Source organism: Ascaphus truei, chromosome 22 (assembly GCF_040206685.1).
Source record: "Ascaphus truei isolate aAscTru1 chromosome 22, aAscTru1.hap1, whole genome shotgun sequence".
In the NCBI taxonomy this organism is placed as follows: Eukaryota; Metazoa; Chordata; class Amphibia; order Anura; family Ascaphidae; genus Ascaphus; species Ascaphus truei.
In genome coordinates this window covers 12052138-12078024 of record NC_134504.1, presented here as the reverse complement: position 1 = coordinate 12078024, position 25887 = coordinate 12052138, and the positions used below count along the sequence as shown (strand labels likewise).

Sequence of the window (25887 nt, the reverse complement as noted above, 5' to 3'; positions counted from 1 at the left end):
ACGCGTCAGAGTTACCTCCGTGTACCCCCCCCATGACTATATGATGCATTAAAGCCTATTTTGAACCCATCTTGTTGGTGTGTGACCCCCACTGTTCCACGGCGGTGCTCCGCTTCCCTTCGCTGGATCCTCACGGTTTATACTACTTGGCGTGATGCACGCACACGGATGAACTACTTTTATGCGAGTACCCTCATTTCCATAGGGGATATATGACCTTTCTTTGGGTGCTACTCCAGGGCTTCAGTCCCAGTGACATACTATCACAGGATTTCTATACCATTGGACAGTGTTTGTATGTTATTATATGGACAGTATACGCTTATGCTATGCCCTAGGAGAGTTATATATGTACACTAGGTCTACGATACTCACGGAGCCTCTATATTACTCCTCTGTTATGGGACTTTAATTATTAAGGAGAATTAAGTATATTTGTGGTCCTCCTGTCACTGATCCCCGTGGTTGGGAATTCTTTCCAGTACACACATATTACAATCTTATCAGTAGTGTACTTTGTAAATGTATGGGATTATTTCAGAATACGAATGCACCTTTGGCCTTCTTCCCCCCACTTACCATTTCGTATACCAGAACGAGACGTTAGAACCAGCTTTTGAGCACCTCTTTCGATTAACCAATTTGCCAGCTCCAAACCAAAGCCACCAAGCCCCCCCGTGATGATATAGGACTTTGTCGATGGGAAGGATGTCCGAGAGATGGCAGACAGAAGAACATCAGAATCACAGGTGGACGACTCCATCTCTTCATCACGCACCTTCCAGAAAAGAAATCATTCTCAGATTAATACACTGACTTCATTTTCAAAAGTAATCAGTGTTATCCAGAGTTGACTATTCGAATAAACACGAACGTTCGCCTCTGCTGTCGGTGTACAACGCGTTTGCAGACCGTGATTTGGGCAGGTGGCTCATTCTTAACAACGAGGCGCCAAAATGCTGTATAAATCGGTAACTCGGTCGCCTTCTTTTCAGGGCCACTAAATGTTACAATCCCACCTCTTTATCGTACCTTTAGTAGTACTTTGCCAATGTGTTTTCCTTGAGCCATGAATCTGAACGCTAGTTCCACTTCTTCCCGTGTGAAGACGGTGCCTTGCAGGGGTCTCACCACACCGGCTTTTATTCCAGCCTGAACGAGTTGAAACACTTCTTCCCACTCTCCATTCCCTTCTTCAAAAAGGGCGTCCAGCAGAATTCCATGGAAGGCCACATTCTTCAGGAAAAGGGCCATTCCTATCAAAGCAAGGAGCGGACATGGCTATTTTTGCAGTTCGTGATGAAAAAGGACAAACGGAAGTGAAGCTGCGTGTAGAATTGTTCACATCAGGCATATCCAATACGTTCTATAGTTCTGAAATTGTATATTTTCACTCTACTCTTTCCTAGATCTGTCTCCGCATCTCCCCTCCTGAAATCCCTCTCCTGGCTTCCGATCAAATCCCGCATCTCGCACTCCATTCTTCTCCTCACTTTTAAAGCTTTACACTCTTCTGCCCCTCCTTACATCTCATCCCTAATTTCCCGCTATGCACCATCCCGACTCCTGCGTTCTGCTCAAGCATGTCTTCTCTCTACCCCCTTTGTATCTAAAGCCCTCTCCCGCCTTAAACCTTTCTCACTGACTGCCCCGCACCTCTGGAATGCCCTTCCCCTCAGTACCCGACTAGCACCCTCTCTATCCACCTTTAAGACCCACCTTAAGACACACCTGCTTAACGAAGCATATGATTAGCACCGTGGCTGATAATTAACACCTGATACATAAAGCTTGGCCCCCTGCAGACACACTTACCTGAACGCCCTCCTACTGTCTCTGTACGTCCTCCCTACCTACCAATTAGACTGTAAGCTCCTCGGGGCAGGGACTCCTCTTCCTTAATGTACTTTTATGTCTGAAGCACTTATTCCCATGACCTGTTATTTATATTATTTGTTATTTATATGATTACCATGTGTATTACTGCTCTGAAGCGCTATGTACATTAATGGCGCTATATAAATAAAGACATACATACATATTTGCAATTTTAGAATATAAATTTACCCAGAGGACTATTTTTGGACAGGTCGTATTTGCCAATTTCCAAGAAGCGTCCGTGCCGCGCCAGACAGCGCAGACTCGCCTGCAGCTTATCCCCCGCCAAAGAGTTCAGAATCAGATCAACTCCTGCAGGGAAAACACAGACAGCAGCATTTGCTATTGTAATCTCTTGGCACATTGATCGTCATAAGCGTGCAGCCGTGAGCAGTAAGGGCAGCCGTGAGCAGTAAGTGAGCAGTAAGGGCAGCCGTGAGCAGTAAGTGAGCAGTAAGGGCAGCCGTGAGCAGTAAGTGAGCAGTAAGGGCAGCCGTGAGCAGTAAGTGAGCAGTAAGGGCAGCCGTGAGCAGTAAGGGCAGCCGTGAGCAGTAAGTGAGCAGTAAGGGCAGCCGTGAGCAGTAAGGGCAGCCGTGAGCAGTAAGTGAGCAGTAAGGGCAGCCGTGAGCAGTAAGGGCAGCCGTGAGCAGTAAGTGAGCAGTAAGGGCAGCCGTGAGAAGTAAGGGCAGCCGTGAGCAGTAAGGGCAGCCGTGAGCAGTAAGTGAGCAGTAAGGGCAGCCGTGAGCAGTAAGGGCAGCCGTGAGCAGTAAGTGAGCAGTAAGGGCAGCCGTGAGCAGTAAGGGCAGCTGTGAGGGAGTAAGGGCAGCCGTGAGAAGTAAGGGCAGCCGTGAGCAGTAAGGGCAGCTGTGAGCAGTAAGGGCAGCTGTGAGGGAGTAAGGGCAGCCGTGAGAAGGGGAGCCGTGAGAAGTAAGGGCAGCCGTGAGAAGTAAGGGCAGCCGTGAGCAGTAAGGGGAGCCGTGAGCAGTAAGGGCAGCTGTGAGGGAGTAAGGGCAGCCGTGAGAAGGGGAGCCGTGAGAAGTAAGGGCAGCCGTGAGCAGTAAGGGCAGCTGTGAGGGAGTAAGGGCAGCCGTGAGAAGGGGAGCCGTGAGAAGTAAGGGCAGCCGTGAGCAGTAAGGGCAGCTGTGAGGGAGTAAGGGCAGCCGTGAGAAGGGGAGCCGTGAGAAGTAAGGGGAGCCGTGAGAAGTAAGGGCAGCCGTGAGCAGTAAGGGCAGCCGTGAGGGAGTAAGGGCAGCCGTGAGAAGTAAGGGGAGCCGTGAGAAGTAAGGGCAGCCGTGAGAAGTAAGGGCAGCCGTGAGCAGTAAGGGCAGCTGTGAGGGAGTAAGGGCAGCCGTGAGAAGGGGAGCCGTGAGAAGTAAGGGGAGCCGTGAGAAGTAAGGGCAGCCGTGAGCAGTAAGGGCAGCCGTGAGGGAGTAAGGGCAGCCGTGAGAAGTAAGGGGAGCCGTGAGAAGTAAGGGCAGCCGTGAGCAGTAAGGGCAGCCGTGAGGGAGTAAGGGCAGCCGTGAGCAGTAAGGGCAGCCGTGAGGGAGTAAGGGCAGCCGTGAGGGAGTAAGGGCAGCCGTGAGGGAGTAAGGGCAGCCGTGAGGGAGTAAGGGAAGCCGTGAGGGAGTAAGGGCAGCCGTGAGGGAGTAAGGGAAGCCGTGAGGGAGTAAGGGCAGCCGTGAGGGAGTAAGGGAAGCCGTGAGGGAGTAAGGGAAGCCGTGAGGGAGTAAGGGCAGCTGTGAGCAGTAAGGGCAGCCGTGAGGGAGTAAGGGCAGCCGTGAGCAGTAAGGGCAGCCGTGAGGGAGTAAGGGAAGCCGTGAGGGAGTAAGGGCAGCCGTGAGCAGTAAGGGCAGCCGTGAGGGAGTAAGGGCAGCCGTGAGGGAGTATGGGCAGCCGTGAGGGAGTAAGGGAAGCCGTGAGGGAGTAAGGGCAGCCGTGAGGGAGTAAGGGAAGCCGTGAGGGAGTAAGGGCAGCTGTGAGCAGTAAGGGCAGCCGTGAGGGAGTAAGGGCAGCCGTGAGCAGTAAGGGCAGCCGTGAGGGAGTAAGGGAAGCCGTGAGGGAGTAAGGGCAGCCGTGAGGGAGTAAGGGCAGCCGTGAGGGAGTAAGGGCAGCCGTGAGGGAGTAAGGGCAGCCGTGAGGGAGTAAGGGCAGCCGTGAGGGAGTAAGGGCAGCCGTGAGCAGTAAGGACAGCTGTGAGGGAGTAAGGGCAGCTGTGAGCAGTAAGGGCAGCTGTGAGGGAGTAAGGGCAGCCGTGAGGGAGTAAGGGCAGCTGTGAGGGAGTAAGGGCAGCCGTGAGCAGTAAGGGCAGCTGTGAGGGAGTAAGGGCAGCCGTGAGCAGTAAGGGCAGCTGTGAGGGAGTAAGGGCAGCCGTGAGAAGGGGAGCCGTGAGAAGTAAGGGGAGCCGTGAGAAGTAAGGGGAGCCGTGAGAAGTAAGGGCAGCCGTGAGCAGTAAGGGGAGCCGTGAGGGAGTAAGGGCAGCCGTGAGAAGGGGAGCCGTGAGAAGTAAGGGCAGCCGTGAGCAGTAAGGGCAGCTGTGAGGGAGTAAGGGCAGCCGTGAGAAGTAAGGGGAGCCGTGAGAAGTAAGGGCAGCCGTGAGAAGTAAGGGCAGCCGTGAGCAGTAAGGGCAGCCGTGAGGGAGTAAGGGCAGCCGTGAGCAGTAAGGGCAGCCGTGAGGGAGTAAGGGCAGCCGTGAGGGAGTAAGGGCAGCCGTGAGGGAGTAAGGGAAGCCGTGAGGGAGTAAGGGCAGCTGTGAGCAGTAAGGGCAGCCGTGAGGGAGTAAGGGCAGCCGTGAGCAGTAAGGGCAGCCGTGAGGGAGTAAGGGAAGCCGTGAGGGAGTAAGGGCAGCTGTGAGCAGTAAGGGCAGCCGTGAGGGAGTAAGGGCAGCTGTGAGCAGTAAGGGCAGCTGTGAGGGAGTAAGGGCAGCCGTGAGGGAGTAAGGGCAGCCGTGAGCAGTAAGGGCAGCCGTGAGGGAGTAAGGGCAGCCGTGAGGGAGTAAGGGCAGCCGTGAGGGAGTAAGGGAAGCCGTGAGGGAGTAAGGGAAGCCGTGAGGGAGTAAGGGCAGCCGTGAGGGAGTAAGGGCAGCTGTGAGCAGTAAGGGCAGCCGTGAGGGAGTAAGGGCAGCCGTGAGCAGTAAGGGCAGCCGTGAGGGAGTAAGGGAAGCCGTGAGGGAGTAAGGGCAGCTGTGAGCAGTAAGGGCAGCCGTGAGGGAGTAAGGGCAGCTGTGAGCAGTAAGGGCAGCTGTGAGCAGTAAGGGCAGCCGTGAGGGAGTAAGGGCAGCCGTGAGGGAGTAAGGGCAGCCGTGAGGGAGTAAGGGCAGCCGTGAGGGAGTAAGGGCAGCCGTGAGGGAGTAAGGGCAGCCGTGAGCAGTAAGGACAGCTGTGAGGGAGTAAGGGCAGCTGTGAGCAGTAAGGGCAGCCGTGAGGGAGTAAGGGCAGCCGTGAGGGAGTAAGGGCAGCCGTGAGGGAGTAAGGGCAGCCGTGAGGGAGTAAGGGCAGCCGTGAGGGAGTAAGGGTAACCGTGAGGGAGTAAGGGCAGCCGTGAGGGAGTAAGGGCAGCTGTGAGCAGTAAGGGCAGCTGTGAGCAGTAAGGGCAGCCGTGAGGGAGTAAGGGCAGCTGTGAGCAGTAAGGGCAGCCGTGAGCAGTAAGGACAGCTGTGAGGGAGTAAGGGCAGCCGTGAGGGAGTAAGGGAAGCCGTGAGGGAGTAAGGGCAGCCGTGAGCAGTAAGGGCAGCTGTGAGGGAGTAAGGGCAGCTGTGAGCAGTAAGGGCAGCTGTGAGGGAGTAAGGGCAGCCGTGAGGGAGTAAGGGCAGCCGTGAGGGAGTAAGGGAAGCCGTGAGCAGTAAGGGCAGCCGTGAGCAGTAAGGACAGCTGTGAGGGAGTAAGGGCAGCTGTGAGCAGTAAGGGCAGCTGTGAGGGAGTAAGGGCAGCCGTGAGGGAGTAAGGGCAGCCGTGAGGGAGTAAGGGCAGCCGTGAGGGAGTAAGGGTAACCGTGAGGGAGTAAGGGCAGCCGTGAGGGAGTAAGGGCAGCCGTGAGGGAGTAAGGGCAGCTGTGAGCAGTAAGGGCAGCTGTGAGCAGTAAGGGCAGCCGTGAGGGAGTAAGGACAGCTGTGAGGGAGTAAGGGCAGCTGTGAGCAGTAAGGGCAGCTGTGAGGGAGTAAGGGCAGCCGTGAGGGAGTAAGGGCAGCTGTGAGCAGTAAGGGCAGCTGTGAGCAGTAAGGGCAGCCGTGAGCAGTAAGGACAGCTGTGAGGGAGTAAGGGCAGCTGTGAGCAGTAAGGGCAGCTGTGAGGGAGTAAGGGCAGCCGTGAGGGAGTAAGGGCAGCCGTGAGGGAGTAAGGGCAGCCGTGAGGGAGTAAGGGTAACCGTGAGGGAGTAAGGGCAGCCGTGAGGGAGTAAGGGCAGCTGTGAGCAGTAAGGGCAGCCGTGAGGGAGTAAGGGCAGCCGTGAGGAGTAAGGGCAGCCGTGAGGGAGTAAGGGCAGCCGTGAGGGAGTAAGGGCAGCCGTGAGGGAGTAAGGGCAGCCGTGAGGGAGTAAGGGCAGCAGTGAGGAGTAAGGGCAGCCGTGAGGGAGTAAGGGCAGCCGTGAGGGAGTAAGGGCAGTCGTGAGGGAGTAAGGGCAGCCGTGAGCAGTAACGGCAGCCGTGAGGGAGTAAGGGCAGCCGTGAGGGAGTAAGGGCAGCCGTGAGCAGTAAGGGCAGCCATGAGGGAGTAAGGGCAGCTGTGAGCAGTAAGTGCAGCCGTGAGGGAGTAAGGGCAGCCGTGAGCAGTAAGGGCAGCCGTGAGCAGTAAGGGCAGCCGTGAGCAGTAAGGGCAGCTGTGAGGGAGTAAGGGCAGCCGTGAGGAGTAAGGGCAGCCGTGAAGGAGTAAGGGCAGCCGTGAGCAGTAAGGGCAGCAGTGAGGAGTAAGGGCAGCCGTGAGCAGTAAGGGCAGCCGTGAGCAGTAAGGGCAGCCGTGAGGAGTAAGGGCAGCCGTGAAGGAGTAAGGGCAGCCGTGAGCAGTAAGGGCAGCAGTGAGGAGTAAGGGCAGCCGTGAGGAGTAAGGGCAGCCGTGAGCAGTAAGGGCAGCCGTGAGGAGTAAGGGGAGCCGTGAGGGAGTAAGGGCAGCCGTGAGCAGTAAGGGCAGCCGTGAGGGGGTAAGGGCAGCCGTGAGGGAGTAAAGCCACCCGTGAGGGTGAGGGAGTAAGGGGAGCCGTGAGCAGTAAGGGCAGCCATGAGGGAGTAAGGGCAGCCGTGAGCAGTAAGGGCAGCCGTGAGGGGGTAAGGGCAGCCGTGAGGGAGTAAGGGCAGCCGTGAGCAGTAAGGGCAGCCATGAGGGAGTAAGGGCAGCCGTGAGCAGTAAGGGCAGCCGTGAGGGGGTAAGGGCAGCCGTGAGGGAGTAAGGGCAGCCGTGAGGGAGTAAAGCCACCCGTGAGGGTGAGGGAGTAAGGGCAGCCGTGAGGGAGTAAGGGCAGCTGTGAGGAGTAAGGGCAGCTGTGAGGGAGTAAGGGCAGCCGTGAGCAGTAAGGGCAGCCGTGAGGGAGTAAGGGCAGCCGTGAGGGAGTAAGGGCAGCCGTGAGGGAGTAAGGGCAGCCGTGAGGGAGTAAGGGCAGCTGTGAGGGAGTAAGGGCAGCCGTGAGCAGTAAGGGCAGCTGTGAGGGAATAAGGGCAGCTGTGAGCAGTAAGGGCAGCCGTGAGGGAGTAAGGGCAGTCGTGAGGGTGAGGGAGTAAGGGCAGCTGTGAGCAGTAAGGGCAGCCGTGAGGGAGTAAGGGCAGCCGTGAGGGATTAAGGGCAGCCGTGAGGGAGTAAGGGCAGCCGTGAGCAGTAAGGGCAGCCGTGAGGGAGTAAGGGCAGCCGTGAGGGAGGAAGGGCAGCCGTTAGCAGTAAGGGCAGCCGTGAGCAGTAAGGGCAGCCGTGAGCAGTAAGGGCAGCCGTGAGCAGTAAGGGCAGCCGTGAGCAGTAAGGGCAGCCGTGAGCAGTAAGGGCAGCCGTGAGGGAGTAAGGGAAGCCGTGAGGGAGTAAGGGCAGCTGTGAGCAGTAAGGGCAGCCGTGAGGGAGTAAGGGCACCGTGAGCAGTAAGGGCAGCCGTGAGGGAGTAAGGGCAGCCGTGAGGAGTAAGGGCAGCCGTGAGGAGTAAGGGCAGCCGTGAGCAGTAAGTGAGCAGTAAGGGCAGCTGTGAGGGAGTAAGGGCAGCCGTGAGCAGTAAGTGAGCAGTAAGGGCAGCTGTGAGGGAGTAAGGGCAGCCGTGAGCAGTAAGGGCAGCCGTGAGCAGTAAGGGCAGCTGTGAGGGAGTAAGGGCATCTCACCTTTGCCGCCAGTGACCCTTAACACGTGTTGTTCAAAAGTCGTATTTCTGGAGTTGGCGAAGCAGCTGGCTTCCAGCTGTGGGAATCTGCTTCGGAGATATTTCAGCTTTTCTGCGGATCCTGAAGCGAGAGATGAACAAAAGATGTAAAGAAAGCAGCGACCGCGAAAGGGTCACCGACCTCAAGGAGCGCCCAATACCTACCTACTGTGGTGAAGACGCGGCACCCCCTGCTCAGTGCTATTGCAATGGCTGCCTGACCGACGCCACCGGATCCAGAATGAACGAGAACGCTCTCGCCCGTCCTTATTCGTCCTCGAACAACCAGGGCGTAGTAAGCCGTGGCATAGACCACGGGTACCGAGGCTGCATCCGCCAGGGACCTGGGAAGGGAAGCAAGGGGCTTTATCTGGGCACAAAAGCAGGACCAGGTCCACCAAATTGGGATGCCCCCTCGTGGGGGCTAAAGGCAAATGGGTGGAACAGCAAATGGGTGCGAAGACACAAAAATCCAGGTCAGGAGATAGGATATGGATAAGATAGATAGGAGATAACATGAACAAGGTAGTCCAGCGCACCGAAAATAGATCGATGGAAAAAGTGATCTAATGACTAAAAAGCGTCCTAACAGCAGCCAACGTTTCGGTGTGCCCCTGGTGAAGGTGCCTGAGGCACCGAAACGTCGGATGCTGTTCTGACTCTTTTTAGTTATTAGACCCCTTTTTTGATTGATCTATTATTGGTGTGGTTGACTACCTTGTTCACTTTATCTGGGCACAACATACAGTTCGTGGAAACATATATATATATATTTATATATACACCACAGACACAATCACTCCTCTAAGATTTACCAGTTCTCTGGGACATCCCACAGGAACCTCTGATCGACATCTACCATCGTAGCGAGACCTTTGGCTGGAAGAAGCCCCATGACTCTCCTGCCAGCGGGGTCACGGCCCGAAAACTCCATTCCCAACATGCACTGCTGCAGTGCCAGGTCACCTGGGCAAACGAGAGAATGGTCCTTCATTCAATAATCAGGATTCATTGTAATCTCACAGAATCTGTCCTAACTTCAGCCATGGAGATGGCGTCCGTGGACAGGACACCCCTTTCATCTCCGGAAATGTATTTTATTTGTCTCAGACTAAAAGGGCCCTTTACTTCCGCCTATAAACCTTCTCAAGACATGCAGATGGGGAAAAAGCAGGCACCAAACACACAGGATCAAAAAAATGAATAAAGGAAATCCAAAAAAGAGCTTGTTCCCATACAAAATTATTTAATGGACTCTACAAAAAATATATAACAACATTACGTGGTACAGAGCCCCCCACCAATGCGTTTCGAGCGTAAGCTCTTTTTCTTCTGTATAAACCTTCTCACCATGTGGCTGATTAACTTCAACAGCGACATCATTCAACAGGACTTTCACTATTACTTACAGACGCTACTTTCCCCGTACAAATTGGGCCTTTCCGGTCATTCTCACACGGCGCGGTCATTTACGTACCCGGAATGGCGTCCGGGGACAGTTTACCAGTTGCCAACATGATGTCGCGGAAATTAAGCGACGCGTAGTAGACTTTGCACAGTTGGACGTTGGGGTCCGACGCCTGAAAGTGGCGCAGCGGGGACGCGATCCAGTCAAGCTTCGAGAGATCCCCGCGCACCAGGACATTTACAAACGCAAACGCCGTCTCTTCGCGAGGTTGTTCTGCGGAAACACGGCGCCCGCGCCACAGAGTCATTACGCTTCCAAAACAAATAAAAACGGTTTGCTGTACAGATCCGACGCATACTAACTGGCGTGCACATTGCGGCTTCATTTCCTGCTCTGGTAATCGTATAGATCCGATTACGCCACGTAAAATACAGAAATATAATAGGATATATTTACCAAAAAATAAGTATGATATTTTACTTGATCCCAAGCCCACATGCAGGAGCTCAGGACGGGTCGGATGTACATGTCTGAGACTATTTAATCACCTCGAAACCGGAAATGGCGGAAGGAGCCCCACTGTCCGTCCCGATAAACATTCATCACCAAGTCATGGGGCAGCCGGCTTTGTAATTCCTCTTCCGAGAGAGACGGGACGTTTGTTTCCAGATCGGAAGCAAATATGCACCTGGAAATAAAAGCAGAGGATGGCGTGTGTTTCCCTCGTTACACCGGGAAGCTTCTCTCTCACTGAATGAGATGAAATAGCAGGACGGTGTCTATACGCTCACACCCCTACTCATTCTGGAAAGAAGTGAATCAGATGAATGGAAGTGCGAAAAAAGATGCGCTAATAGCGCTAATGATGTGAAATGCTAATTAGTGTTACTGTAACACTGTGGTGAATACCAAAAAACGTATAAATGTAAGTCAGGCTTGCCTGGAAAAACTGACGGATGCCGATCAGACAAGGTAACAGATAACAAATGCAATCCGGCCGCCTGAAAAAATGTCCAAATATCAAACAATGGAATCTGACCATACAACAGTGTCCAGTCTTCACCCCTGAGGAAGTGACGTTTCACGAAACGCGTAGGGTTCAGAGGTGAAGGCATCCACCGCTACTGATCCTGGGAGATCCGAGTTAGCCTAGCCGAGAGCAATAACCACTTCCGCGTTGCGCACGCATCCAGAGCGGACCGCGCGGAGAGCGCAGGAGGCACCGGAACACCTGAACGGAGGGATACTACAAGCATCCGTTTGAAGCCAGCTACACAGGATAGAGACTACCCACAATGCTACTGAGAATCCTGTGTGTCGTAAGTAGGATTCCAATTTTTCGCACTGGATGAACATCAGAAAATGACTATTTCCCTGTGATCAAGACATATGTTTTATATTATTATCTTATTAAATTCGTTTTCTAGCTTATCATTGGTTGTTGTCTAGTGTCTTGTCTGTCTGTTAGTTTGATTGTTAGTCTGACAGTGTGTTATTGTTATACCAACACTTATCAGCAGTTATACACTATGATTTTGTCATGTGTTTATTTCCACATATTGTGAAACCGTCTCCGAGTTACATCTGAAGGTTCCCGGATCAGCCAGACTGGACACTGTTGTATGGTCAGATTCCATTGTTTGATATTTGGACATTTTTCCAGGCGCCGGATTGTATTTCTTATAGATGAATGGACGATAACACAGTGATGGCTATGCGTAAATGACTCTAGCATGTTCTGATGGTATCGGGGCTCTGGGTACCTGATCCGGTGTCCGCCAGCCTCTTGACGCAGGCAATTCACCAACCCAACAATGCCCGAGTTTGCCTGCGTGATTGCTCGAAGCCAAATAGGCTGCTCTGATGAATCCGCCAAACGTTCCTGCATGGAGATAAGAGGTAAATAGGGTTAGCCATTTGTCAGCAAACGATCTTTATCTGCAGGGTGCTTGGAAACTCGTAAACACTTTGGGTTAAAACATTCTGCAATGTAAAAACACAACGCTACACCTTCAATGGCTCCACCCAAGTGCAGGCCATATCTTCCACGGATAAGAAGACCGGTTTCGTCTCCGGGACGCTGCGCCGGCGGCGGCACAGGAAAATCACCGAGCTGTAGAATGATTTCTTCATGGCAACGAGGTTCAGAGAGGCCGCGTCGAACGCCTCCTCCCATTCCGCCTGACGGGGGAAGTAAAACGGCTATTAGACATTTTAACAATGATGAGATGTCTTCCTGTATTTCTTTTGTGTAGTAAGAAGCGCCTCGCCAGGTGAAGGCGCTGATGGAAAGCAGTGACATTGACTTCAAAGCAGGGGGGAGCCCAATTCAAAATCGGCGTGTCAGCTCCGTGTGGCATTGGGCAGGTCACTATCTCCCTGCGCCTCAGGCACCACCGCCTGCAAAATTCTATGCGCAGCACTGCGTACACTGTGAGCAGTAACACTATTGCTATTCCTGCGTTATCTATTTGCAATACGCGTGTGTGTATGTTACAGGAGGCTCGTGGGCATGTGGCGTTTGCATTGCCCACTTTACCTGAGAAAACAGAACCTCCTGCCGCTGGGGGGCTGGAGTTGTGAGGAATGCGATGGTCTCTCCGAGTGTGCCTCCTTTGAGAAGTGTGTGAAGCAGAATAAAGCCGCCTTCTTTGATGCCGGCTGCCATGTTAGCGAGAACCTGCGTTGGGTTTCTCAGAAGGTGGATGGCGCTATTGCACACTATCAGATCGGCATTGGTCAGGTTGCTAGGAGCTGGGCCTATGGGGTCCCACTGGTCAACAGAAACGCCATTTTCTTTCAGAAAATCCTCCATTCCCGAGAGTATTTCCAGAGTGGGATCGGTGGCTGTGTAGTCCAACTGCAGCATGGGCTGGGCATTTAAAAGAGCCATCATAGGGGTGAAGAAATTCCCATCTCCTGCCAGGACCTGCGGGCAACGGAAGAGATGTCCTTAGGAAACACTGAGGGGAAGACACATAGAGAACGAGAGGGATTCAAATCATTCTTCATAGCGACATTCGTTCAACTCACCTCGACAATTTTCATTTTGTGCGGGCTGCTGTTCTCCAACACGCTATCTAGACACGCTTTCAGCTGGGGGGACTCGAGCAGGCCGTTCAGAAGAGGGTCGTCCAGGAGCCAATCTCTCTCTTGGATCAACGTCTCGTCCAGTTCAGCTTGTAGGTTTCCGTTCAGCTCCAGTTTGCAGATCTCGGTGAGGATGTGTAAAAGGCCCTCCCCAAAGGGGTCGGTCAGCGCCGTTTTTTTCTGCGTGTTTTCGGTGGCCTGGGATCCAGGGATTTGCAGCTTTGACCCATGTTGAGCTACTCTTGACTCCAATTCACGGCTCTTATCTACAAGGTGAAAAACATATGACTGCTTAGATGGTTATGTAGCAACTTTGGTTCCATTATGTAGGTAGACTCGGAACTCCCCACATAAACATGCCTACTAGTGCACACACAACTCTTCCACTCTCTCCTCCTATCTTTACATTCAGTGCCAGTTGTACCTGTGCAATGCTGTAGAAGAGTATGCAGGTGGCGTTCACCAGAAAGACATTTGTCTTCGAAGTAAGGGGTGAAGCTAAATGTCTCCAGGATCGGCGGAGCTTGCTGCAGCAGGCGACGAGGGGTGGTGATTGCGTGGAGACCACATATCTCAACACCACCCGCCACAATTCTTTCCAAGCAGCTGTTAACCGCAACGTGAACCGCTGCAACGGTGAAGCAAGAGACGCAACGTGAGCGTGACGTAAATGACATCCTCTGAGAGGGGTCTGAGAGTCAGGCGTTCGGACGCTATATACACAGGGATAGGGCGTGTAGATATCAGAACTGATTAAGGCCTAGATGTACTAAGCTTGGTGAGAGATAGTGTTATCATGGACAGGAACGCGTCAGGCGGGAGCGGTGAGAGACAGTGGTATCATGGACAGGAGCACCCCAAACGGGAGCGGTGAGAGACAGTGTTATCATGGACAGGAACGCCCCAAGTGGGAGCGGTGAGAGACAGTGTTATCATGGACAGGAGCACCCTAAGCGGGAGCGGTGAGAGACAGTGTTATCATGGACAGGAGCGCCCCAAGCGGGAGCGGTGAGAGACAGTGTTATCATGGACAGGAGCGCCCCAAGCGGGAGCGGTGAGAGATAGTGTTATCATGGACAGGAGCGCGGGAGCGGTGAGAGACAGTGTTATCATGGACAGGAGTGCCCCAAGCGGGAGCGGTGAGAGACAGTGTTATCATGGACAGGAGCGCCCCAAGCGGGAGCGGTGAGAGACAGTGTTATCATGGACAGGAACACCCCAAGCGGGAGCGGTGAGAGACAGTGTTATCATGGACAGGAGCGCCCCAAGCGGGAGCGGTGAGAGATAGTGTTATCATGGACAGGAGTGCCCCAAGCAGGAGCGGTGAGAGATAGTGTTATCATGGACAGGAGCGCCGCAAGCGGGAGCGGTGAGAGATAGTGTTATCATGGACAGGAGCGCCCCAAGTGGGAGCGGTGAGAGACAGTGTTATCATGGACAGGAGCGCCCCAAGTGGGAGCGGTGAGAGACAGTGTTATCATGGACAGGAACACCCCAAGCGGGAGCAGTGAGAAACAGTGTTATCATGGACAGGAACGCCCCAAGCGGGAGCGGTGAGAGACAGTGTTGTCATGGACAGGAACGCCCCAAGCGGGAGCGGTGAGAGACAGTGTTATCATGGACAGGAACACCCCAAGCGGGAGCGGTGAGAAACAGTGTTATCATGGACAGGAACGCCCCAAGCGGGAGCGGTGAGAAACAGTGTTATCATGGACAGGAACACCCCAAGCGGGAGCGGTGAGAAACAGTGTTATCATGGACAGGAACACCCCAAGCGGGAGCGGTGAGAAACAATGTTATCATGGACAGGAACGCCGCAAGCGGGAGCGGTGAGAGACAGTGTTATCATGGACAGGAACGCCCCAAGCGGGAGCGGTGAGAGACAGTGTTATCATGGACAGGAACGCCCCAAGCGGGAGCGGTGAGAGACAGTGTTATCATGGACAGGAACACCCCAAGCGGGCGCGGTGAGAGACAGTGTTATCATGGACAGGAACGCCCCAAGCGGGAGCGGTGAGAAACAGTGTTATCATGGACAGGAACACCCCAAGCGGGAGCGGTGGGAGACAGTGTTATCATGGACAGGAACACCCCAAGCGGGCGCGGTGAGACAGTGTTATCATGGACAGGAACGCCCCAAGCGGGAGCGGTGAGAGACAGTGTTATCATGGACAGGAACGCCCCAAGCGGCAGCGGTGAGAGACAGTGTTATCATGGACAGGAACACCTCAAGCGGGAGCGGTGAGAAACAGTGTTATCATGGACAGGAACGCCCCAAGCGGGAGCGGTGAGAGACAGTGTTATCATGGACAGGAACGCCCCAAGCGGGAGCGGTGAGAGACAGTGTTATCATGGACAGGAACGCCCCAAGCGGGAGCGGTGAGAAACAGTGTTATCATGGACAGGAGCGCCCCAAGCGTGAGCGGTGAGAGACAGTGTTATCATGGACAGGAACGCCCCAAGCGGGAGCAGTGAGAGACAGTGTTATCATGGACAGGAACACCCCAATCGGGAGCGGTGAGAGACAGTGTTATCATGGACAGTAGCGCCGCAAGCGGGAGCGGTGAGAAACAGTGTTATCATGGACAGGAACGCCCCAAGCGGGAGCAGTGAGAGACAGTGTTATCATGGACAGGAACACCCCAAGCGGGAGCGGTGAGAAACAGTGTTATCATGGACAGGAACACCCCAAGCGGGAGCGGTGAGAAACAATGTTATCATGGACAGGAACGCCCCAAGCGGGAGCAGTGAGAGACAGTGTTATCATGGACAGGAACGCCCCAAGCGGGAGCGGTGAGAGACAGTGTTATCATGGACAGGAACGCCCCAAGCGGGAGCGGTGAGAGACAGTGTTATCATGGACAGGAACACCCCAAGCGGACGCGGTGAGAGACAGTGTTATCATGGACAGGAACGCCCCAAGCGGGAGCGGTGAGAGACAGTGTTATCATGGACAGGAACGCCCCAAGCGGGAGCGGTGAGAGACAGTGTTATCATGGACAGGAACGCCCCAAGCGGGAGCGGTGAGAAACAGGGTTATCATGGACAGGAACGCCCCAAGCGGGAGCGGTGAGAAACAGTGTTATCATGGACAGGAACGCCCCAAGCGGGCGCGGTGAGAGACAGTGTTATCATGGACAGGAACGCCCCAAGCGGGAGCGGTGAGAAACAGTGTTATCATGGACAGGAACGCCCCAAGCGGGAGCAGTGAGAGACAGTGTTATCATGGACAGGAACACCCCAAGCGGGAGCGGTGAGAGACAGTGTTATCATGGACAGGAACACCCCAAGCGGGAGCGGTGAGAGACAGTGTTATCATAGACAGGAACGCCCCAAGCGGGAGCGGTGAGAAACAGTGTTATCATGGACAGGAACGCCCCAAGCGGGAGCGGTGAGAGACAGTGTTATCATGGACAAGAATGCCCCAAGCGGGAGCGGTGAGAAACAGTGTTATCATGGACAGGAACACCCCAAGCGGGAACGGTGAGAGACAGTGTTATCATGGACAGGAACGCCCCAAGCGGGAGCGGTGAGAGACAGTGTTATCATGGACAGGAACGCCCCAAGCGGGAGCGGTGAGAGACAGTGTTATCATGGACAGGAACGCGTCAGGCGGGAGCGGTGAGAAACAGTGTTATCATGGACAGGAACGCGTCAGGCGGGAGCGGTGAGAAACAGTGTTATCATGGACAGGAACGCCCCAAGCGGGAGCGGTGAGAGACAGTGTTATCATGGACAGGAACGCCCCAAGCGGGAGCGGTGAGAAACAGTGTTATCATGGACAGGAGCACCCCAAGCGGGAGCGGTGAGAGACAGTGTTATCATGGACAGGAACACCCCAAGCGGGAGCGGTGAGAGACAGTGTTATCATAGACAGGAACGCCCCAAGCGGGAGCGGTGAGAAACAGTGTTATCATGGACAGGAACGCCCCAAGCGGGAGCGGTGAGAGACAGTGTTATCATGGACAAGAACGCCCCAAGCGGGAGCGGTGAGAAACAGTGTTATCATGGACAGGAACACCCCAAGCGGGAACGGTGAGAGACAGTGTTATCATGGACAGGAACGCCCCAAGCGGGAGCGGTGAGAAACAGTGTTATCATGGACAGGAGCACCCCAAGCGGGAGCGGTGAGAAACAGTGTTATCATGGACAGGAACGCGTCAGGCGGGAGCGGTGAGAAACAGTGTTATCATGGACAGGAACGCGTCAGGCGGGAGCGGTGAGAGACAGTGTTATCATGGACAGGAACGCGTCAGGCGGGAGTGGTGAGAGACAGTGTTTACCTCGTCTATTCTCTGTGTGCTCGCACACACGCTCCTTGTGTAACCTGGGATCGATGCAGACCGAGAGGATTCGTGTCGGCAGACGTAGGCTGCGCCCACTTAATCCCAGAACAATCATCTGCAGCATGGAGTCTAAAAACGTCACCCAGTTCCCGTTCCACAGCAACTTCCCCCTGCTCCCTGCAGGAGAGAACGGAGCAATTAGCTGACATATTCCTGTAGGTGCTACACACCTCTTTCACAGTAAACCAGACATTACCCCCAAGTGATAGGAAGTGCTAGGACATGGACATCTTCCCTTGCTGATAAGACAGTTATATTCCCCATTCCCCCTATCAGGAACCTGCCTGTGCTGTTGGACTCCAATATTCCTTGGAAGCTGGGTCCATAATCGTACCCTCGCAGTCTCAGCTCTTTGTAAAGGTCTTTATCCGACAGCTTGAAATCTGCTCCCGCGGGATTGCTTTCCCCCATAATATCCTGCCTCTGGCTTTGGAAACGGCTCACGGCGTTTTCTTCCATCACAGAAACCTTTCCTGGAGAGAGAAAAACACGAAGGGGGGGGGGGGGGGTGGGGGGGGGAATGGGTGTCGGTATTTTCCATGGTGGTTTGTTTTCTCATTCTGAGCGGCTGAATCCCCAACGTACCACTGACGGAGAGGTTTCCGTTCTCCGACACTTCGAAACGTTTCGACGCTGGCATGAGACGGACCTCCAGCGGCACGATACCTGCAGGGCGATGAGAAAGACAGGTCACCTCTCCCTGCATCGTCTCTACATGTGTATGAATATGTTACACGCTGAGAACATGGAATAAAAAAATGCAACTCAATGTCTAACTGTTGCAAAAATAGTCAAGTTTTAATTTGCCTGTAAAATCTCCTGTAAATGTCCTTATTTATATAATTATCACCTGTTTTAGGAATAATTGTTGCTGTATAAATTGTAACCTCTTCAAAGATGACCGGTGTCTGCTCCATGACCACGCCCAAAGATCGTGCCATGGCCTTCCAGGCCAAAACCAGATATCCAGTGGCTGGGTAAAGGACCCGGCCATCGATACAATGTCCAGTAATGAAATGATCAGGGGACTCAGGGTTCATATCTGCCAAATACAAACAGATAATACTATGTTACTGCAAATACAAACAGATAATGCTATGTTACTGCAAATACAAACAGATAATGCTATGTTACTGCAAATACAAACAGATAATACTACGTTACTGCAAATACAAACAGATAATGCTATGATGCTGCAAATACAAACAGATAATGCTATGTTACTGCAAATACAAACAGATAATACTATGTTACTGCAAATACAAACTGATAATACTATGTTACTGCAAATACAAACAGATAATGCTATGTTACTGCAAATACAAACTGATAATACTATGTTACTGCAAATACAAACAGATAATGCTATGTTACTGCAAATACAAACTGATAATACTATGTTACTGCAAATACAAACAGATAATGCTATGTTACTGCAAATACAAACTGATAATACTATGTTACTGCAAATACAAACAGATAATGCTATGTTACTGCAAATACAAACTGATAATACTATGTTACTGCAAATACAAACAGATAATGCTATGTTACTGCAAATACAAACTGATAATACTATGTTACTGCAAATACAAACAGATAATGCTATGTAACTGCAAATACAAACAGATAATTCTATGTTACTGCAAATACAAACAGATAATACTATGTAACTGCAAATACAAACAGATAATACTGTGTTACTGCAAATACAAACAGATAATGCTATGTTACTGCAAATACAAACAGATAATGCTATGATGCTGCAAATACAAACTGATAATACTATGTTACTGCAAATACAAACAGATAATGCTATGTTACTGCAAATACAAACAGATAATGCTATGTTACTGCAAATACAAACAGATAATGCTATGTAACTGCAAATACAAACTGATAATACTATGTTACTGCAAATACAAACAGATAATGCTATGTTACTGCAAATACAAACTGATAATGCTATGTAACTGCAAATACAAACAGATAATACTATGATGCTGCAAATACAAACAGATAATACTATGATGCTGCAAATACAAACAGAATACTATGTTACTGCAAATACAAACAGATAATGCTATGTAACTGCAAATACAAACAGATAATACTATGTAACTGCAAATACAAACAGATAATACTGTACTATGATACTGCAAATACAAATGGCAGAAAATAGATTCAAGTACAAAAGAATACTCTTTGCTAGCACAGATATCCCATGAAGCGACTGGTTGTAATGATGCTATTAAAATGCTCCTATTTGTTTACCGATGTTGTAGACACTGGTGGATGTGGATCCCCCGGAACCGGCAGGGAAATCATCCGATTTGGGAACGTCCCATGTCTGACTGTGATCCCATTGGATGAGAGGAGAGATGAGAGGTGTCCCGGCTGGGGCAGGGTACTCAACCAGAGGGAAAATATTATTGCAATGAGCATTTATTCTACGGAGAGAGAGAAGGGACATTATTAGAAGAGGCTGATAACTTTATTGTGTGGTGTTATCAGCGGGCACAGACTTCAGACTCAAGGCTACAACGATGGACCCATTTAACAGCCCGACCCCACTTTTATGGTTAAAGAAGCGTGTAGGATTGACCTACCCGCTCAGATAGACTTTTCCAATGTTTGTAAGGAAAAACTCGAGGTTGTTGCTGTGTCCTTTCTTCATAAGTGGAAGGATCGTGTTGGTTGGCTTCAAACTTCTCCGTAAAATTGCCTGGGAACACAGAGGTCAAAGAGCATTGTGATCACCCAGTATGCAAATCACATCGGCCACTTTCAAATGTCCAATATATATATATCCAATTTACATCCATACAAACTTAAATCCAGAACAGCCGATCAATGGTGTGGCGTTATTGTACATACTTTACTAAGGGCCCAGTTGGATCGCAACCCCAATTCTCAGATATATGATGTTGTGGGTGTTGGGGTTTGAGCGTGCTGGGAATGTGTGGGTTAATTCAATTTCTAACTGGCAACAGTTGTTTGGAGGTAGGTGGCCCCTCCTCCCAGGGCTCACCCCTCCCCACCTTTTTTAACTTGGGAGGTTCTAGCATTTTGCTGAAATGGACAGGACTCACTGTGGTTGTTCCCCCTCATACAGAGGTAAAGGGAAGGGCTCACAGTTTGTGTTAGGACCTGCAAATCTGGTTATGCCTTGACGTTTGGTATGCAGGCTTATGACACCTTGGCCAAAGGGTTTAACTAAATAACCAAGAAAATATTATTATTGAAGTATTTAACTTTATAATTATTACCATATATGTTTTGTCAATTGGATGTAGCATTGGGCACCCCTGTCTTTTGTTGTATACATTGGCCACGCTCAGTAGCACTCCTTTTGACACACACACACACACACACACACACACACACACACACACACACACACACACATATATAGTGTGATGGGTGTTAGGGTTTGAGCGTGCTGGGGAAGTGTGTGCTATTTCTCAGATGCTCATAACTTTTAACTCACAAATCAGATTACACGGACCTAGAAAGTTGGGTTACCTTCAGCTTTCACATTGGTGCAACGTTTTGGAGGTACAGTAATTGTTTTGGTCGTTTGTGAGAATGAAAACATAAAAAAAGAATTCAAGTCGGAATTGGTATGAAGTTCTACAAAAATGACCCAATGTTCCCCTGCGCTGCGTTTCTCAGAGCGCACGTATTCAGGTCCAACCATTTGGGTAATTTTTAGCCTCAAGAACTCCCGCTTTGCACTGAAGAGTTTCTCCCAAACGTGGTCGGTGAGCAGAGGCGATCGCGCTCGCGCAAACACAGGACAATCCAGCACCGCATTCAGGCGCGGCTGGCATGCAGGTAACCGTTAACGAATGGTACTTTGGAATGACAGACCTGGAGGAGGGCATGGGGGGCGATCTCCACCACCACAGCATTTTCGGGCACGCTCTGCAGGCCTTCCTGGAACAGGACTGGGCTAACCAGGTTGTTCACGTGATACTCCGCTGACGAGAACTGGGCAAGGTCGCTTTGCCACTGAGGTTCAGCGATGGATGTGCTGATCCAACGGGAAGAACGAGGCTTTGGGGTTGTAATGACCTGAGATGGCACAAGGAACAACTGTAAGACTGACGCCTAATAAAATGCACATTTCCCCTTCGTGAACATATCCGTCTCGCGCCCTTATTATCATTTCGTGAGGCTTCATTTCCATGCCGCACAATCACTGCGGACCTTGCTTGTGCTCCTCAAAGATAGGACTAAAGTTAATTCCATATACTGCAAAGCAGCCAGTCCCACTGCGATCGCACACACACACACACACACACACACACACACACACACACACACACACACACAAACACACAAACACACACACTGTAACAGGGGACTTATCCCTGTTCACAAATGTGCCTCTAATCCAGCAGTGTGGTGGTTAACTGCTGGTAGCAAATTAACTAACACCACCTGCCTGATTACAGGTGGTAGAAAAAGCCTGCCTTTGAGACAGGAAGTGACTCCTTAGCTCTGACTGTGAGCTGAACGTTGGAGACAGAGCAGAGGTGCTTGAGTCTCCCAGGAGAGACTGACCAAGAGAACACAGATCTCTGGAGCTGACAAATAAGACTTCTAAACCTGGATGCTGACATTTTCTGTGCACACATGGGTGCGGTTCCAGGAGAGCAGAGAAGCTTACTCTACAGCAGCTAACAGATAAGACTTTGATTCTTAAGAGACTTCTTATATCTGCTTATTTCATGCTATGTGTTTGGGGCTGGGAGACATGCTTAACTTAGGGAGTTGTGAATTAATTGCATAGTATTTCACTAAAAATACTCGCAAGTGAATAGAAGCTTTGTTCCCCCCCCCCTGTGTTTGGATGGTTTCCTGATGAAAAGGAAAAGGCACAATAAAGCCTTGTTATAATTTCACCTTACAAAAGTCTCCAATTGTGTACCTCTGTGAACGTTCGTCTACACACACACACACACGCACGCACACACACACACCAAGTCCAGATAGATTCCTGTCCCATCGCGGCCCCATGGACACTTCTGAGTATATGCAAGTATACGTAAGTATATCCAAGTCTTACTTTTTTCACCTCTCATACAAGTTTCTCTCCTCCCTATTAGAGCCATGTTTCAATTCAGCGGTTTCCTGTAACTTGTACCCCAAATCCTTTCATTTGGCCAAAATTATTCATTTATTTAACCCTTAATTGGCTCTTTCATCTGGTATGTAGAGCCATGTTGATCGCTTGTGAAACAACGTTTCCTCTTTGATTTCCATGCAGTTACTCGTTACTCATTATACTTGCAGCTGCTTAATAGCTCGTGAAGAGTTTAGCGAAAAAGCACTAAACAAATCCTATAAGAAACATGGATGTGCATAACTGCAGCATGTCCCTAACATGTTATGTGGGTGAGTGATTATAACTGCAGCATGCCCCTAACATGTTATGTGTGTGAGTGATTATAACTGCAGCATTCCACTAACATGTTATGTATGTGAGTGATTATAACTGCAGCATGTCCCTAACATGTTATGTGGGTGAGTGATTATAACTGCAGCATGTCCCTAACATGTTATGTGGGTGAGTGATTATAACTGCAGCATGCCACTAACATGTTATGTGGGTGAGAGATTATAACTGCAGCATGCCACTAACATGTTATGTGTGTGAGTGATTATAACTGCAGCATGCCACTAACATGTTATGTGGGTGAGCGATTATAACTGCAGCATGCCACTAACATGTTATGTGTGTGAGCGATTATAACTGCAGCATTCCACTAACATGTTATGTGGGTGAGTGATTATAACTGCAGCATGCCACTAGCATGTTATGTGGGTGAGTGAGTATAACTGCAGCATGCCACTAACATGTTTTGTGGGTGAGTGATTATAACTGCAGCATGTCACTAACATGTTATGTGTGTGAGTGATTATAACTGCAGCATGCCACTAACATGTTATGTGGGTGAGTGATTATAACTGCAGCATGTCCCTAACATGTTATGTGTGTGAGTGATTATAACTGCAGCATGCCCCTAACATGTTATGCGTGTGAGTGATTATAACTGCAGCATGTCCCTAACATGTTATGTGGGTGAGTGATTATAACTGCAGCATGCCCCTAACATGTTATGTGGGTGAGTGATTATAACTGCAGAATGCCACTAACATGTTATGTGTGTGAGTGATTATAACTGCAGCATGCCCCTAACATGTTATGCATATGAGTGATTATAACTGCAGCATGTCCCTAACATGTTATGTGGGTGAGTGATTATAACTGCAGCATGCCCCTAACATGTTATGCGTGTGAGTGATTATAACTGCAGCATGCCCCTAACATCTTATGTGGGTGAGTGATTATAACTGCAGAATGCCACTAACATGTTATGCGGGTGAGTGATTATAACTGCAGCATGTCCCTAACATGTTATGTGGGTGAGTGATTATAACTGCAGCATTCCACTAACATGTTATGTGGGTGAGTGATTATAACTGCAGCATGCCACTAACATGTTATGTGGGTGAGTGATTATAACTGCAGCATGCCACTAACATGTTATGTGGGTGAGTGATTATAACTGCAGCATGCCACTAACATGTTATGTGTGTGAGTGATTATAACTGCAGCATGCCCCTAACATGTTATGCATATGAGTGATTATAACTGCAGCATGCCCCTAACATGTTATGCGGGTGAGTGATTATAACTGCAGCATGCCACTAACATGTTATGTGGGTGAGTGATTATAACTGCAGCATGCCACTAACATGTTATGTGGGTGAGTGATTATAACTGCAGCATGCCCCTAACATGTTATGCGGGTGAGTGATTATAACTGCAGCATGCCACTAACATGTTATGTGGGTGAGTGATTATAACTGCAGCATGCCACTAACATGTTATGTGTGTGAGTGATTATAACTGCAGCATGCCCCTAACATGTTATGTGTGTGAGTGATTATAACTGCAGCATGCCACTAACAAGTTATGCGGGTGAGTGATTATAACTGCAGAATGCCACTAACAAGTTATGTGGGTGAGTGATTATAACTGCAGCATGCCACTAACATGTTATGTGGGTGAGTGATTATAACTGCAGCATGCCACTAACATGTTATGCATATGAGTGATTATAACTGCAGCATGCCACTAACATGTTATGTGGGTGAGTGATTATAACTGCAGCATGCCACTAACATGTTATGTGGGTGAGTGATTATAACTGCAGAATGCCACTAACAAGTTATGTGGGTGAGTGATTATAACTGCAGCATGCCACTAACATGTTATGCATATGAGTGATTATAACTGCAGCATGCCACTAACATGTTATGTGGGTGAGTGATTATAACTGCAGCATGCCACTAACATGTTATGTGGGTGAGTGATTATAACTGCAGCACGTCCCTAACATGTTATGTGTGTGAGTGATTATAACTGCAGCATGCCACTAACATGTTATGTGTGTGAGTGATTATAACTGCAGCATGCCACTAACAAGTTATGTGGGTGAGTGATTATAACTGCAGAATGCCACTAACAAGTTATGTGGGTGAGTGATTATAACTGCAGCATGCCCCTAACATGTTATGCATATGAGTGATTATAACTGCAGCATGCCACTAACATGTTATGTGGGTGAGTGATTATAACTGCAGCATGCCACTAACATGTTATGTGGGTGAGTGATTATAACTGCAGCACGTCCCTAACATGTTATGTGTGTGAGTGATTATAACTGCAGCATGCCACTAACATGTTATGTGTGTGAGTGATTATAACTGCAGCATGCCACTAGCATGTTATGTGGGTGAGTGATTATAACTGCAGCATGCCCCTAACATGTTATGCATATGAGTGATTATAACTGCAGCATGCCCCTAACATGTTATGCATATGAGTGATTATAACTGCAGCATGCCACTAACATGTTATGTGGGTGAGTGATTATAACTGCAGCATGCCACTAACATGTTATGTGGGTGAGTGATTATAACTGCAGCATGCCCCTAACATGTTATGTGTGTGAGTGATTATAACTGCAGCATGCCACTAACATGTTATGCGGGTGAGTGATTATAACTGCAGCATGCCACTAACATGTTATGTGTGTGAGTGATTATAACTGCAGCATGCCACTAACATGTTATGTGGGTGAGTGATTATAACTGCAGCATGCCACTAACATGTTATGTGGGTGAGTGATCCCTATGTGACAGGAACTATTTCATGACAATAGTGACTCTTTACGATACAAATCTCCAGGAAACACATACGAGTAAGAAGGAACCAGATCATAGACACGTGTACATTAGAAGGCGTGTGCACGAGTACGTACCTTCTGCAGTGCACTGAGAAGTGTCGGTGCGATGGACGCCATGTAATACGAGTGGAACGCGACCCCTGCACTCTGCACCTCTTTTGCAAACACCCCGTCTTTTTTAAGTTTGCCTACAAAGTCCCGGACGGAGTCCTAAAACATCACACGCAGGGGATAAAACATCACATGCAGGGGATAAACATCACACGCAGGGGATAAAACATCACACGCAGGGGATAAAACATCACACGCAGGAGATAAAACATCACACGCAGGGGATAAAACATCACACGCAGGGGATAAAACATCACACGCAGGAGATAAAACATCACACGCAGGGGATAAACATCACACGCAGGGGATAAACATCACACGCAGGGGATAAAACATCACACGCAGGGGATAAACATCACATGCAGGGGATAAACATCACACGCAGGGGATAAAACATCACACGCAGGGGATAAACATCACATGCAGGGGATAAAACATCACACGCAGGGGATAAAACATCACACACAGGGGATAA

General features: G+C 50.3%; 1 protein-coding gene across 3 annotated transcripts in view; it reads right to left on the bottom strand.

The window, feature by feature from the left end:
• The window catches only part of FASN (fatty acid synthase), an 82964-nt gene that overhangs the window by 13881 nt on the left and 43196 nt on the right, over window positions 1-25887 (bottom strand). For all 3 annotated transcript variants that reach the window (XM_075579989.1, XM_075579988.1, XM_075579987.1), the window contains exons 13-33: window positions 25377-25511; window positions 20911-21114; window positions 19647-19762; window positions 19312-19487; window positions 17888-18079; window positions 17623-17703; window positions 17318-17510; window positions 16975-17150; window positions 13116-13319; window positions 12635-12957; window positions 12141-12530; window positions 11612-11782; window positions 11365-11483; window positions 10150-10289; window positions 9671-9874; window positions 9009-9159; window positions 8359-8537; window positions 8156-8275; window positions 2068-2190; window positions 1033-1256; window positions 580-778 (exon numbers count right to left, since the gene is read on the bottom strand). In XM_075579989.1, coding sequence (XP_075436104.1) covers window positions 580-778; window positions 1033-1256; window positions 2068-2190; window positions 8156-8275; window positions 8359-8537; window positions 9009-9159; window positions 9671-9874; window positions 10150-10289; window positions 11365-11483; window positions 11612-11782; window positions 12141-12530; window positions 12635-12957; window positions 13116-13319; window positions 16975-17150; window positions 17318-17510; window positions 17623-17703; window positions 17888-18079; window positions 19312-19487; window positions 19647-19762; window positions 20911-21114; window positions 25377-25511 — 3820 coding nt within the window. The remainder of the gene's footprint in view (window positions 1-579; window positions 779-1032; window positions 1257-2067; window positions 2191-8155; window positions 8276-8358; window positions 8538-9008; window positions 9160-9670; window positions 9875-10149; window positions 10290-11364; window positions 11484-11611; window positions 11783-12140; window positions 12531-12634; window positions 12958-13115; window positions 13320-16974; window positions 17151-17317; window positions 17511-17622; window positions 17704-17887; window positions 18080-19311; window positions 19488-19646; window positions 19763-20910; window positions 21115-25376; window positions 25512-25887) is intronic.